This window comes from Cherax quadricarinatus, chromosome 43 (genome assembly GCF_038502225.1).
Source record: "Cherax quadricarinatus isolate ZL_2023a chromosome 43, ASM3850222v1, whole genome shotgun sequence".
Lineage (NCBI taxonomy): Eukaryota > Metazoa > Arthropoda > Malacostraca > Decapoda > Parastacidae > Cherax > Cherax quadricarinatus.
The window spans coordinates 19,060,596-19,074,817 of record NC_091334.1 but is presented as its reverse complement, the minus strand read 5'-3'; the positions used below and the strand labels follow the sequence as shown (position 1 = coordinate 19,074,817).

General features: G+C 41.4%; 2 protein-coding genes across 5 annotated transcripts in view; both read left to right on the top strand.

Moving 5' to 3' along the window:
- The window catches only part of LOC128694345 (uncharacterized), a 396,715-nt gene that overhangs the window by 325,258 nt on the left and 57,235 nt on the right, over positions 1-14,222 (top strand). The gene's annotated exons all lie outside the window — the stretch shown is intronic.
- Positions 1-14,222, top strand: part of LOC128694338 (tubulin alpha-2 chain) — a 109,688-nt gene that overhangs the window by 86,275 nt on the left and 9,191 nt on the right. The window contains exons 2-5 of the mRNA XM_053784432.2: positions 4,758-4,863; positions 5,952-6,062; positions 8,245-8,417; positions 13,922-14,050. Of these exons, the coding sequence (XP_053640407.1) occupies positions 4,758-4,863; positions 5,952-6,062; positions 8,245-8,417; positions 13,922-14,050 (519 nt within the window). The remainder of the gene's footprint in view (positions 1-4,757; positions 4,864-5,951; positions 6,063-8,244; positions 8,418-13,921; positions 14,051-14,222) is intronic.

Below are 14,222 nucleotides of genomic sequence, written 5' to 3'. Positions count from 1 at the left end.
TTATTAAATTTAAAAAGGAAAACTTTCATTTTTCTTTTAAGGTCACCCTGCCTCAGTGGGATACAGCCGGTTCGTTGAAATAATATAATAATAATAATAATAATAATAATAATAATAATAATAATAATAATAATAATAATAATAAAAGCTATTTGGAACCAGTTATAATTAGGTTTCGAGGGTGATATGAACATTGGTGATACTCGATGAGTCATCCTAGTGTTTGATGAAGCGAGGCAGGTGATGTACATGAGTGAGTGTACACTTCCTCGTCTTGCTCCAGCACACACCTCTAACACCTACCAGCTCTCCTCTGTGTTAAGGCACCTGACAGATGGTAATGACCAAGTAACAGTAACTCTAGCTTTTGTCAGGGGGAAAAACCTTTGAAGGTGCGGTTACATATTGCGCCCATAGTGGAATGTTTGATGATATTCCCATCCTACACTGCCGGGGTTCCCAGACTGTAACTATCATCTTCAAGTGTAACCTCAAACTGCTTGTGTTTTAGATTTTAGCTAGGGACTAGTTTACTAGTTTGCTGTATCCAAAGATATATTCTGCATTTTCCTTCGGGGCACTTTCTTTGACTAAGTTTATCTTGAAGGAGTAATTCAGTGTGTGTGATGGAATCCATAAGAATTGTACATTAGTACAGCAGTAACAGCCTGGTTGATCTGACCCTGATCCACCACGAGGCTTAATCTCAGACGGAGCCGCGGGGGCGTCAACCCCCGAAACCCTCTACAGGTATACTGTATTTTATTTAGTATCTATACCTGGCTTCTCCTAATGGGCATGTTGTTGGTCATTAAGTGAGCAAAACCTCTTCACTGATGACAGAATCATCAATAATCAGAGTCAATGTTAGTGCCATCAGGATGGCAAACAGTTCAGGGAGGCGGAAATAAAATCATGCAGCCTTGCCAGTAGACCCCTGCTTACATCCATCAGTATATATAATTTGTGATATATTATTACTAACAGTTATAAGTCTTGTTGAGCAGTTACAGACGTTCCCACCACTTAGCTTACAGAATAGTGTAGCATCACACTGTGGGTGTATCCAAGCTCACACACTTAAAGCTCAGACACTTTTTCTCTTGGTTTCCCCCCCTCACATGGCCAACCTGTGGACCTTTAAATGTCGGTGTGACCTTATATGCGACGTCAATTTAGAGAAGATTGTGGATTCTGCCGACCTTTTCTGACCACCTGTTCATCTTTTATAATTTACGAGGCTGTCTCCCGTTACTAAACCTCGTCTCCACTAATAGTAGCAACACAACCATACGTATCCTCATTCTCACGTAAATAATCTTCCTAGACGCAAGACTGTCTCAACCTCACTGAAATTTTAACTCTTGTTGCTGTATAGCCCTTGTGGCTTAGCGCTTCTTTTTGATTATAATAATAATTTAACTCTTGTTTTTGCCCTGCATTGTCCCTGAAGAAGCGTTTATAATGCGTAAAGCTTAGAGCAGCTTGAATCTTCCCCTGTCATCTTGTGGCTGTTGTGCCCGTTTCCGAGTGTGTGTGTATATATATATATATATATATATATATATATATATATATATATATATATATATATATATATATATATATATATATATATATATATATATATATGCAAAACAACCACCATATATATATATATATATATATATATATATATATATATATATATATATATATATATATATATATATATATATGGTAAAGTATTTTCCACGTAAGAGTGGTGAATTTTCACTTTACAAGGTGTCTAGACTGGCTGTAGTTGCATCGACCACTACTATACAAATCGAAATATGTACATATTTTATGTAGTTTGGTATGAATCATGTGTGTGTGTGTGTGTGTGTGTGTGTGTGTGTGTGTGTGTGTGTGTGTGTGTTATTCACACGGGTCAGACCAGACGTCTGCAACCCCCTCCCTCCCCAACAACAGACATCCCCTAACCCAACCCCACCTCACCCACCCACTTTGCAACAATCCCCTACAATGCCGCCACCGCTCCCTTACGCCACCTATCCCTTGTCATCCACCTTACCTCACCTCCTCTCATGCACCACATCACCCTTCCCCATCCCCCCCTCGACTAGCCACACTCATGGTAAGCCTCGCCACCTCACACTCGACTAGCCATACTCATGGTAAGCCCCGCCACCTCACACTCGACTAGCCACACTCATGGTAAGTCTCGCCACCTCACACTCGACTAGCCACACTCATGGTAAGCCCCGCCACCTCACACTCGACTAGCCACACTCATGGTAAGCCTCGCCACCTCACACTCGACTAGCCACACTCATGGTAAGCCTCGCCACCTCACACTCGACTAGCCACACTCATGGTAAGCCTCGCCACCTCACACTCGACTAGCCACACTCATGGTAAGCCTCCCCACCTCACACTCGACTAGCCACACTCATGGTAAGCCTCCCCACCTCACACTCGACTAGCCACACTTATGGTAAGCCTCGCCACCTCACACTCGATTAGCCACACTCATGGTAAGCCCCGCCACCTCACGCTCGACTAGCCACACTCATGGTAAGCCTCCCCACCTCACACTCGACTAGCCACACTCATGGTAAGCCTCCCCACCTCACACTCGACTAGCCACACTTATGGTAAGCCTCGCCACCTCACACTCGATTAGCCACACTCATGGTAAGCCCCGCCACCTCACGCTCGACTAGCCACACTCATGGTAAGCCTCCCCACCTCACACTCGACTAGCCACACTCATGGTAAGCCTCCCCACCTCACACTCGACTAGCCACACTTATGGTAAGCCTCGCCACCTCACACTCGATTAGCCACACTCATGGTAAGCCCCGCCACCTCACGCTCGACTAGCCACACTCATGGTAAGCCCCGCCACCTCACACTCGACTAGCCACACTCATGGTAAGCCCCGCCACCTCACACTCTTGTCTATTTACGTCTCTCGCCCATTCCCTATCTATCTGCTACTTACACAGTCTGTTTACTTGATTTATATGTTAATTTCTAAATATCCCTAGCTGTTTGTCAATATATTATTATTATTATTATTATTATTATTATTATTATTATTATTATTATTCTATTCATGGGTAAGCGCTAATCATACAAGATCTAAAAGCAGTTAATGAAATTGAAAGAAATCCTAAATATTTCTTCTCATATGCAAAATCCAAGGCGAAAACCACACCCAGTATTGAGCACTTGCTCGAAGAAGTTGGGACTTATACTGTTGACAGCAATGAAATGAGTGAGATACTGGAGTCTTAATGTGTGTTTAGTGAGCCGTTAATCAGAATATAGGTCTACAGTCTGATATTTTTATGAACGAGACTGAAAGCCTTGTCGATATCTCCAAAATTTCTGATATAACCCTAACACCACCGGACTTTGACAACGCAGTTAACAACATGCTCATGCACATTACCCCGGGTCCAGACTCCTGGAACTCCGTGTTCAAGAACTGTAATAAACTCATCGCGTGCCTTAAATATTCTGTGGAAAGGGGTCCTAGACACGGGGGTCATCCCACAGTCGCTAAAAATAGCGGATATAGCCCCGCTACACAAAGTTAGCAGCAAAGCAATAGCGAAGAATTATAGACTGATAGCCATATATTCCATATTATATAAATCTTTGAAATTAAGATCGCCAAACAATTGGACTGTCAACAGTTGCAGTTTCCTTTCCAAGGTATGTTTTTTTTTAAATTGTTCCATCCACGGTATTATGACTTAATCTTCTTGTCTCCCGTTTTAGTATCATCCTTGCCTTGCCTATGTGAAATGGCAGATAACTTTTCCTATTTTGTTGGGTGAGTAAGTAGAGTTGAGTGCAGTTTGGGAAGGCGTGTGTCTGTCTGCCTGTTGCATTACTCTTATTGCAACAGTTCACACTGTATACTGTCATGCGAGCACCACTCACTGGTAGTGCTCTCTTGCATGTCTAAATTATGTAATGTTTAACCTATTCTCTTTTTCCATTGATTTAAAAATCACTTCATAGACTAAATGGAAGTTTAAAATAAATTAACTTTATACAGTAAGTTGAATTCTTGTCTAGTCGTATGTATATCTTTCTTTCACTTATTTAATTAATTCACATATAAATTCTAAATGCAGCATAAACTCACATGTATATTCCGTGATGTATATATTAAATTCATCTTGTTGGTGGCCTCATGTATATTCCGTGATGTTGGTGGCCTTATGTATATTCCGTGATGTTAGTGGCCTTATGTATATTCCGTGATGTTGGTGGTCTTATGTATATTCCGCGATGTTGGTGGTCTTATGTATATTCCGTGATGTTAGTGGCCTCATGTATATTCCGTGATGTTGGTAGTCTTATGTATATTCTGTGATGTATATTGTAAATTCATCTTGTTGGTGGCCTCACATGTATATTCCGCGATGTATACATGAAATACGTCTTGTTGATGGCCTGTACTTCAGTGTCCAATCTTTAGATTCAAAACTGAAAGTCCCCGGGTTCGATCCCTGGGCAGGGCAGAACGTATTGACAAGTCTCCTTACACCTGCTGTCCACATTTACCTAGAAATCAATAGATACCTGTAATTTAGACTTGTGGATCACATCCTAGAACACCAGTGGATGTAGGCTATTGTTTTTCCTACACCAGATCACAGTCACACTCCATATACATAGGACCTGTGTCATATAACATTTCATTACAGTAGACATTGCCTACCGTTTTTTTTAATGAAATATATTTGTTACAGCGTGAATGTATCAGCGTGCACATCGGGCAGGCTGGCGTGCAGATGGGCAATGCTTGCTGGGAACTATACTGCCTTGAGCATGGCATCCAGCCTGACGGTCACCTATGTGAGTAAACTCATTCAGTCTTCAGTACAATAATACCTTAGTGAACACTACTCGTTATACCTCAGTAAACACTACCCACTAATTGAAATTTAACATCAGTAAATATTAGCATTTTTCTCTTTTAAGTATTGGTAACACTCAAGGAAAATACTACATATTAATTGGCTTTGTTAAGTGTAATAAGTTAAATATTTATGTCATTTATGTCAGTTCCGGATCAGCCGGGCTGTGGCTCGTACGTTGGTTTGCGTGCAGCCAGCAGCAACAGCCTGGTTGATCAGGCTCTGATCCACCAGGAGGCCTGGTCACAGACCGGGCCGCGGGGGCGTTGACCCCCGGAACTCTCTCCAGGTAAACTCCAGGTATATATATATATATATATATATATATATATATATATATATATATATATATATATATATATATATATATATATATATATATTAGCAAACAAATAGGGTCTCTCCACACTTATGCCAAAATAACATATATTTAGATGAATGCATTTGAAGAAGTAATTACCAAGAGAAGTACCATAAATACCATTATAACACTGGAAAACTGAACGTTTGAGGCCGTCAACGAGCAGATTAAATAAGTCTATGGAGCGCACTACCCAGGTTTCGTGGGTTACTTAATTTTTGTTAAATACACGGTGAGTAATATCAAGATTTTCACGAGCTTTTGAAATTTTGGGTTGCTCTTTTTAAACTACATTACAATAAAATAGTGCTGTGAAGGTGCGTTATAAGAGGACTTATTATTATTAGTAGTAATAGTAGTAGTACTGTAGTAGTAGTAGTGGTAGTAATATATTCATAGAATAATGCTAAACCCATAAGGGTAATACAGAACCTTAGGAATAATAGAAATGGGTAATTATGTTTGATCCGAGGAGGTGGATCACAATCCTTCACCAGCCTCAAGGCAACCCCCCCCCCTCCTTTCCATCCTTTTCCTTGAAAGGCATTGTATTTCCAGTATATTCACAGCTCCTAGATATGTGGTGCCATGTTGGTCATGCAGGGGTATAATGTCACATGATTGCACATTACTTGTTGCATCTAACTCGACTTTCTTACTTGCAGCTGAAGATGCGCCCCATGAAGAGAACATGTATACCACCTTCTTCCAAGAAACTGGACGAGGCAAATATGTCCCCAGGGCCATTTATGTTGATCTGGAACCCACCGTAGTAGGTCAGTAATATATATTGCATATATATGAATAATGGAGCACTGAAGAAGGCCTGTTGGTTCATGCTAGGCAGGTCCTGCTCACACTCAACCACACCTACTCATACTTTCAAAAATACACCGCTTATTCTATATTATACGCAAAAATGCATGCAAATGAAATCACTGTTTTGGGCAGATGGCCCTTCAAAGAATAAAAGTTACAGTGCAATGACAGAAATATTTCAGAACGAACGAGCAGTTTGAAGAGGCAGTTTTAAACAATGCTCGGTCTAGCCTGGAACATTATCACCTGTGACGTAATAATGATCCTGAGTGGACAGAAGCATTGCTTAAAAGTGCCTCTCCAAACTGTGAGTGAATTGCGAATGGTTTCTGCTGCTTAATATTCGCCAAAGAGTGAAAGTCAATAAAATCAATATCTGGCATGGTGATATGCTTTCATTTGGAAATTGTATAGAGAACTTTCACTAACTGATGCCAAGGGTATCAGTTATTTCAAACACTAAACTATTGGTGATGTCTAAAATCCCACAAATTGTAATACAGTATTTGGAACTCAGGTAACAAATATGTAAAGGGGCCTTAATTTACACTGGAAAATGCTGTATAGCTTGGTTCCAAGCTTAAACAGTAAAATTACTCACTATAAAAGCAAAAGGTAAAGTGTATGATACAAAATACTACAGTAAAGAGCAGAGATGCAGTAGGTACACTAAAAAATAATTCAGTATGCATAAAGAGTTAAGAGACTTTTCAGTGCCTTCCCTTCACATATACAGTACTTGAAATTACTAACAGTTCATTAACTTTCAAGAGGGAACTTCAATTTCTCATCAACCAGGCTGTGATGCTCATTTTTAGAACTTTTCAGGATTATTATTATTATTACAGTATTATTTACTTTTATTCATTTGTGGCACCAAGGGAATTCCCACAGCCACCTTAAATAAAAATTGTAATAATGCTGCTTCAAAACAAGTAAAGTCTCAACAGAGTAAAGTCCGAGGCAGCTACGGTGAAAAGCTCTGTTCCACAAGGCACAGTACTTGCTCCCATCTTGTTCCTCATCCTCATATCTGACATAGACAAGGATGTCAGCCACAGCACCGTGTCTTCCTTTGCAGATGACACCCGAATCTGCATGACAGTGTCTTCCATTGCAGACACTGCAAGGCTCCAGGCGGACATCAACCAAATCTTTCAGTGGGCTGCAGAAAACAATATGAAGTTTAACGATGAGAAATTTCAATTACTCAGATATGGCAAACACGAGGAAATTAAATCTTCATCAGAGTACAAAACAAATTCTGGCCACAAAATAGAGCGAAACACCAACGTCAAAGACCTGGGAGTGATCATGTTGGAGGATCTCACCTTCAAGGACCATAACATTGTATCAATCGCATCTGCTAGAAAAATGACAGGATGGATAATGAGAACCTTCAAAACTAGAGATGCCAAGCCCATGATGACACTCTTCAGGTCACTTGTTCTATATAGGCTGGAATATTGCTGCACACTAACAGCACCTTTCAAGGCAGGTGAAATTGCTGACCTAGAAAATGTACAGAGAACCTTCACGGCGCGCATAACGGAGATAAAACACCTCAATTACTGGGAGCGCTTGAGGTTCCTGAACCTGTATTCCCTGGAACGCAGGCGGGAGACATACATGATTATATACACCTGGAAAATCCTAGAGGGACTAGTACCGAACTTGCACACGAAAATCACTCACTACGAAAGCAAAAGACTTGGCAGACGATGCAACATCCCCCCAATGAAAAGCAGGGGTGTCACTAGCACGTTAAGAAACCATACAATAAGTGTCAGGGGCCCGAGACTGTTCAACTGCCTCCCATCATACATAAGGGGGATTACCAACAGACCCCTGGCAGTCTTCAAGCTGGCACTGGACAAGCACCTAAAGTCGGTTCCTGACCAGCCGGGCTGTGGCTTGTACGTTGGTTTGCATGCAGCCAGCAGTGACAGCCTGGTTGATCAGGCTCTGATCCACCAGGAGGCCTGGTCACAGACCGGACCGTGGGGGCGTTGACCCCCGGAACTCTCTCCAGGTAAACTCCAGGTAAACTGCCCCTATTTTTGTATAGATACAATAGACCAACTTCATATTTCTATTAATATTTCTTATAGAAGAATTAACCTTGCTTTGCCTCTGCAGATGTAGTACGAACTGGACCATACCGCCAGTTGTTTCACCCAGAGCAACTGATCAATGGAAAAGAGGATGCTGCCAACAACTATGCCAGAGGCCACTACACCATTGGCAAAGAGCAGGTCGACCTTGTGCTTGACAAGATGCGCAAGATGGCTGATGCCTGCTCTGGTCTCCAGGTAAGATGGTGGTAGAGAACTTTACTCCTACTGGAAGTTATACCCTGCATAAGAAACTCCACTTTTGTTGGAAGCTACACTCTGTGTAAGAAACTCCAGTCCTACTGGAAGTTATATTCTGGTTGAGTACTTGGTATTACCTGGAGGGGGTTTTGGAGGTCAACGCTCCCACGGCCTGGTCCATGACGAGGCCTCACAGTGGATCAGGGTCTGATAAACTAGGCTGTTACTTCTGGTCGCACCTAAACCGACGTACGTACCACAGTCTGGCTGGTCAGGTACTGACTTTAGGTGCCTGTTCAGCTCCTTGAAGACAGCCAGGTGTTTGTTGGTAATCCCCCTTATGTATGCTGGGAGACAGTTGAACAGTCTTGGCTCTTGACACTTACTGTGTTGTCTCTTAGTGTACTACTCGTTGTGCCCCTGCTTATCATTGGGGGGATGTTGTATCTCCTGTCAAGTCTTTTGCTTACTCAGAGAGTGATTTTTGTGTGCAGATTTAGAACTAGTCCCTCGAGGATTTTCCACGTATATATTATCATTGCCCCCCTATCCAATATGGGGCAATGTGGCAGGTGTATGGAATAGGAGGTAAGTTACTGAAAGCAGTGAAGAGTTTTTATGAGGATAGCGAGGCTCAGGTTATAGTATGTAGGAGAGAGGGAGATTATTTTCCAGTAAAAGTAGGCCTTAGACAAGGATGTGTGATGTCACTGTGGTTGTTCAATATATTTATAGATGGGGTTGCAAGAGAAGTGAATGCGAGGGTCTAGGCAAGAGGTGTGGGGTTAAAAAATAAAGAATCTAACACAAAGTGGGAGTTGTCACAGTTGCATTTTGCTGAAGACACTGTGCTTTTGGGAGATTCTGAAGAAAAGTTGCAGAGGTTGGTGAATGAATTTGGTAGCGCATGTAAAAGAAGAAAATTAAAAGTGAATATAGGAAAAAGTAAGGTGATGAGGGGTAACAAAAAGATTAGGTGATGAAAGATTGGATATCAGATTGGAGGGAGAGAGTATGGAGGAGGTGAATGTATTCAGATATTTAGGAGGGGGCGGGTCAGCAGATGGGTCTATGAAGGATGAGGTGAATCATAGAACTGATGAGGGGAAAAGGGTGAGTGGTGCACTGAGGAGTCTGTGAAGACAGAACTTTGTGGAAGCAAAGAGGGGAATGTATGAGAGTATAGTTATACCAACACTCTTATATGGGTGTGAAGCATGGGTGGTGAATGTTGCAACGAGGAGAAGGCTGGAGGCAGTGGAGATGTCGTGTCTGAGGGCAACGTGTTGTGCGAATATTAATGCAGAGAATTCATAGTTTGGAAATTAGGAAGAGGTGCGGGATTACCAAAACTTTATCCAGAGGACTGAGGAGGGGTTGTTGAGGTGGTTTGGACATGTAGAGACTATGAAACGAAACAGAATGACTTCGAGAGTGTATAAATCTGTAGTGGAGGGAAGGTGGGGTAGGGGTCAGCCGAGGAAAGGTTGGAGGGAGGGGATAAAGGAGGTTTTGTGTGTGAGGGGCTTGAACTTTCAGCAAGCATGCGTGATCATATTTGATAGGAGTGAATGGAGACAAATGGTTTTTAATACTTGATGTGCCGTTGGAGTGTGAACAAAGTAACGTTTATGAAGGGATTCAGGGAAAATGGCATGCTGGACTTGAGTCCTAAAGATGGGAAGTACAGTGTCTGCACTCTGAAAGAAGGGTGTTACTGTTTTATAACTGTAGTGTAAAGCACCCCTCTGGCAAGACAGTGATGGAGTGAATGATGAAAGTTTTTCTTTTTCGGGCCACCCTACCTTGGTGGGAATTGGCCGATGTTTTTCTTTTTTATTATTAACACACTGGCCGATTCCCACCAAGGCAGGGTGGCCCGAAAAAGAAAAACTTTCACCATCATTCACTCCATCACTGTCTTGCCAGAAGGGTGCTTTACACTACAGTTTTTAAACTGCAACATTACCACCCCTCCTTCAGAGTGCAGGCACTGTACACAAATAACCCGCACATGAAAGAGAGAAGCTTACGACGACGTTTCGGTCCGACTTGGACCATTGACAAAGTCACACTATGTGACTTTGTCAATGGTCCAAGTCGGACCGAAACGTCGTCGTAAGCTTCTCTCTTTTATGTGCGGGTTATTTGTGTATCGTTCCAGTCACGGTATTGTGCCTTTTTTGTTATTTGCAGGCACTGTACTTCCCACCTCCAGGACTCAAGTCCGGCCTGCCGGTTTCCCTGAATCCCTTCATAAATGTTACTTTGCTCACACTCCAACAGCACGTCAAGTATTAAAAACCATTTGTCTCCATTCACTCCTATCAAACACACTCACGCATGCCTGCTGGAAGTCCAAGCCCCTCGCACACAAAACCTCCTTTACCCCCTCCCTCCAACCTTTCCTAGGCCGACCCCTACCCCGCCTTCCTTCCACTACAGACTGATACACTCTTGAAGTCATTCTGTTTCGCTCCATTCTCTCTACATGTCTGAACCACCTCAACAACCCTTCCTCAGCCCTCTGGACAACAGTTTTGGTAATCCCGCACCTCCTCCTAACTTCCAAACTACGAATTCTCTGCATTATATTCACACCACACATTGCCCTCAGACATGACATCTCCACTGCCTCCAGCCTTCTCCTCGCTGCAACATTCATCACCCATGCTTCACACCCATATAAGAGCGTTGGTAAAACTATACTCTCATACATTCCCCTCTTTGCCTCCAAGGACAAAGTTCTTTGTCTCCACAGACTCCTAAGTGCACCGTTCACCCTTTTCCCCTCATCAATTCTATGATTCACCTCATCTTTCATAGACCCATCCGCTGACACGTCCACTCCCAAATATCTGAATACATTCACCTCCTCCATACTCTCTCCCTCCAATCTGATATCCAATCTTTCATCACCTAATCTTTTTGTTATCCTCATAACCTTACTCTTTCCTGTATTCACTTCTAATTTTCTTCTTTTGCATACCCTACCAAATTCATCCACCAACCTCTGCAACTTCTCTTCAGAATCTCCCAAGAGCACAGTGTCATCAGCAAAGAGCAACTGTGACAACTCCCACTTTATGTGTGATTCTTTATCTTTTAACTCCACGCCTCTTGCCAAGACCCTCGCATTCACTTCTCTTACAACCCCATCTATAAATATATTAAACAACCACGGTGACATCACACATCCTTGCCTAAGGCCTACTTTTACTGGGAAATAATCTCCCTTTTTCCTACATACTCTAACTTGAGCCTCACTATCCTTGTAAAAACTCTTCGCTGCTTTCAGTAACCTACCTCCTACACCATACACCTGGAACATCTGCCACATTGCCCCCCTATCCACCCTGTCATACACCTTTTCCAAATCCATAAATGCCACAAAAACCTCTTTAGCCTTATCTAAATACTGTTCACTTATATGTTTAATAAAAAAAAATATCATGTATCTTTCTCGCCTGAGTTCGAAGTTCAAATCGTAGTACCTCAACCGTTGCCAGTAATTTAGGTACTTTATCATACTTACACGTGCCATGAATATTCTCTGTATATCCTCAAGGTCTGCAGTTTCACCTGCCTTGAAGGGGGCAGTTAGTGTACAGCAATATTCCAACATAGAGAGACCCAGCAATTTGAAGAGAATTATGATGGGCTTGGCATCTTTAGTTTTGAAGGTTCTCATTATCCATCCTGTCATTTTCCTAGTAGATGGCATAGATACATTGTTGTGATCTTTGAAAGTGAGATTCTTTGACATTTGGTATGCAAAGTTTAATTCAAGGCTGTGTTCATTATACATGATGAACCTAAATGGTCCATGGGAATAGTTGACAGGAAAAAATGAAATCACTAATTGTATAAATACAGAGAATTTTATTATTTTATTTTATAAATATGTATAATTTTGTGTGTAATAAAATATTTTTTAAAATGCAAATACGTATATACAGTAAATGTTTATAATGGGAATACATTATATGTCGATGATATAATTTAATTAACAATGTAACGTTTTGATATTTCATCCATATTCATTATTGATTTTTAACTGATAACTATACAATGGAGCACCCTAAATCTGGACTGGTCAGAGCTGAAGTCATCCAGAACTACAGTAGAAAAGATGACAGCTTTCTTAAGGTTTTAATTAAGCAACTTAATTAAGCACAGTATTATATCTATAAATTGCTGGTGTTTTGTAGGAAGAGATGTGGTATCTCTGGCTCTTGCAATTGCCTATTGGTTGAGGAGGCCTTAAGAAAACTTCCTGAACGCCTGAAGTCCCAAAGTTTTTAGTTTGGATTTTTGGTGCTTCACTGTATATTATAATTATCATTATAATCACGTGGAAGTGCTTAACCCATACGTGTCATATAGCACTATGGGAATGGGAGGTTCACTATTCAGGTGTCATCCAAGGAAATGGATAGTAATTCCATTTCCATGAATTAAAAGGTCTTTGCCAGCAGCAGGGCACCAACTTCACTGTAAATAAATTAATACATACATAACAGTAAAAACCATACAGTAATATATAATAATACGTATATGATGTAAATGCAGCAGCGAGGAGACGGTTGGAGGCAGTGGAGATGCCCTGTCTAAGGGCAATGTGTGGTGTAAATATTATGCAGAAAATTCGGAGTGTGGAAATTAGGAGAAGGTGTGGAGTTAATAAAAGCATTAGTCAGAGGGCAGAAGAGGGGTTGTTGAGGTGGTTTGGTCATTTAGAGAGAATGGATCAAAGTAGAATGACATGGAAAGCATATAAATCTATAGGGGAAGGAAGGAGGGTTAGGGGTCCTCCTCAAAAGGGTTGGAAAGAGGGGGTAAAGGAGGTTTTGTGGGCGAGGGGCTTGGACTTCCAGCAAGCGTGCATGAGTGTGTTAGATAGGAGTGAATGGAGACGAATGATACTTGGGACCTGACGATCTGTTGGAGTGTGAGCAGGGTAATATTTAGTGAAGGGATTCAGGGAAACTGGTTATTTTCATATACTAGTCGGACTTGAGTCCTGGAAATGGGAAGTACAATGCCTGCACTTTAAAGGAGGGGTTTCGGGATATTGGCAGTTTGGAGGGATATGTTGTGTATCTTTATACGTATATGCTTCTAAACTGTTGTATTCTGAGCACCTCTGCAAAAACAGTGATAATGTGTGAGTGTGGTGAAAGTGTTGAATGATGATGAAAGTATTTTCTTTTTGGGGATTTTCTTTCTTTTTTGGGTCACCCTGCCTCGGTGGGAGACGGCCGACTTGTTGAAAAAAAAAAAAATGTATGTGTACCTTTCATTTTTTAGTATTGTCAAAAATAATTATATTAATTAATAAATATTACTTTGAGCTTTAGTCTAAAATAAAAAAAAAATTAATCTAGTTTTTTTGTGTGCATGCTTTCTTGGACTAAAGTAAAATAAAATCAGATTATAGGCCTAATTATAGAGTAGAACATTTTATGTAGTCAACACTCATTATCTTAGCATTTGTGCAGGGCTTCCTCGTGTTCCACTCCTTCGGTGGTGGTACTGGATCAGGTTTCACCTCCCTCCTGATGGAGAGACTCTCAGTGGACTATGGAAAGAAGAGCAAACTTCAGTTCACAGTCTATCCTGCACCACAGGTTTGTGTCAGAGTTTGTTTATTAGTATTATTATGTGCACCATACCCATCCTGATGGTGGTATTTACCCCCATATCCATACTGTTTTCTGGTAGTCACTTCATACCCATTCTGTTTATGGTAGTTGCCTCATATCCATCCTGTTTGTGATAATCACCCTCATACCCATCCTA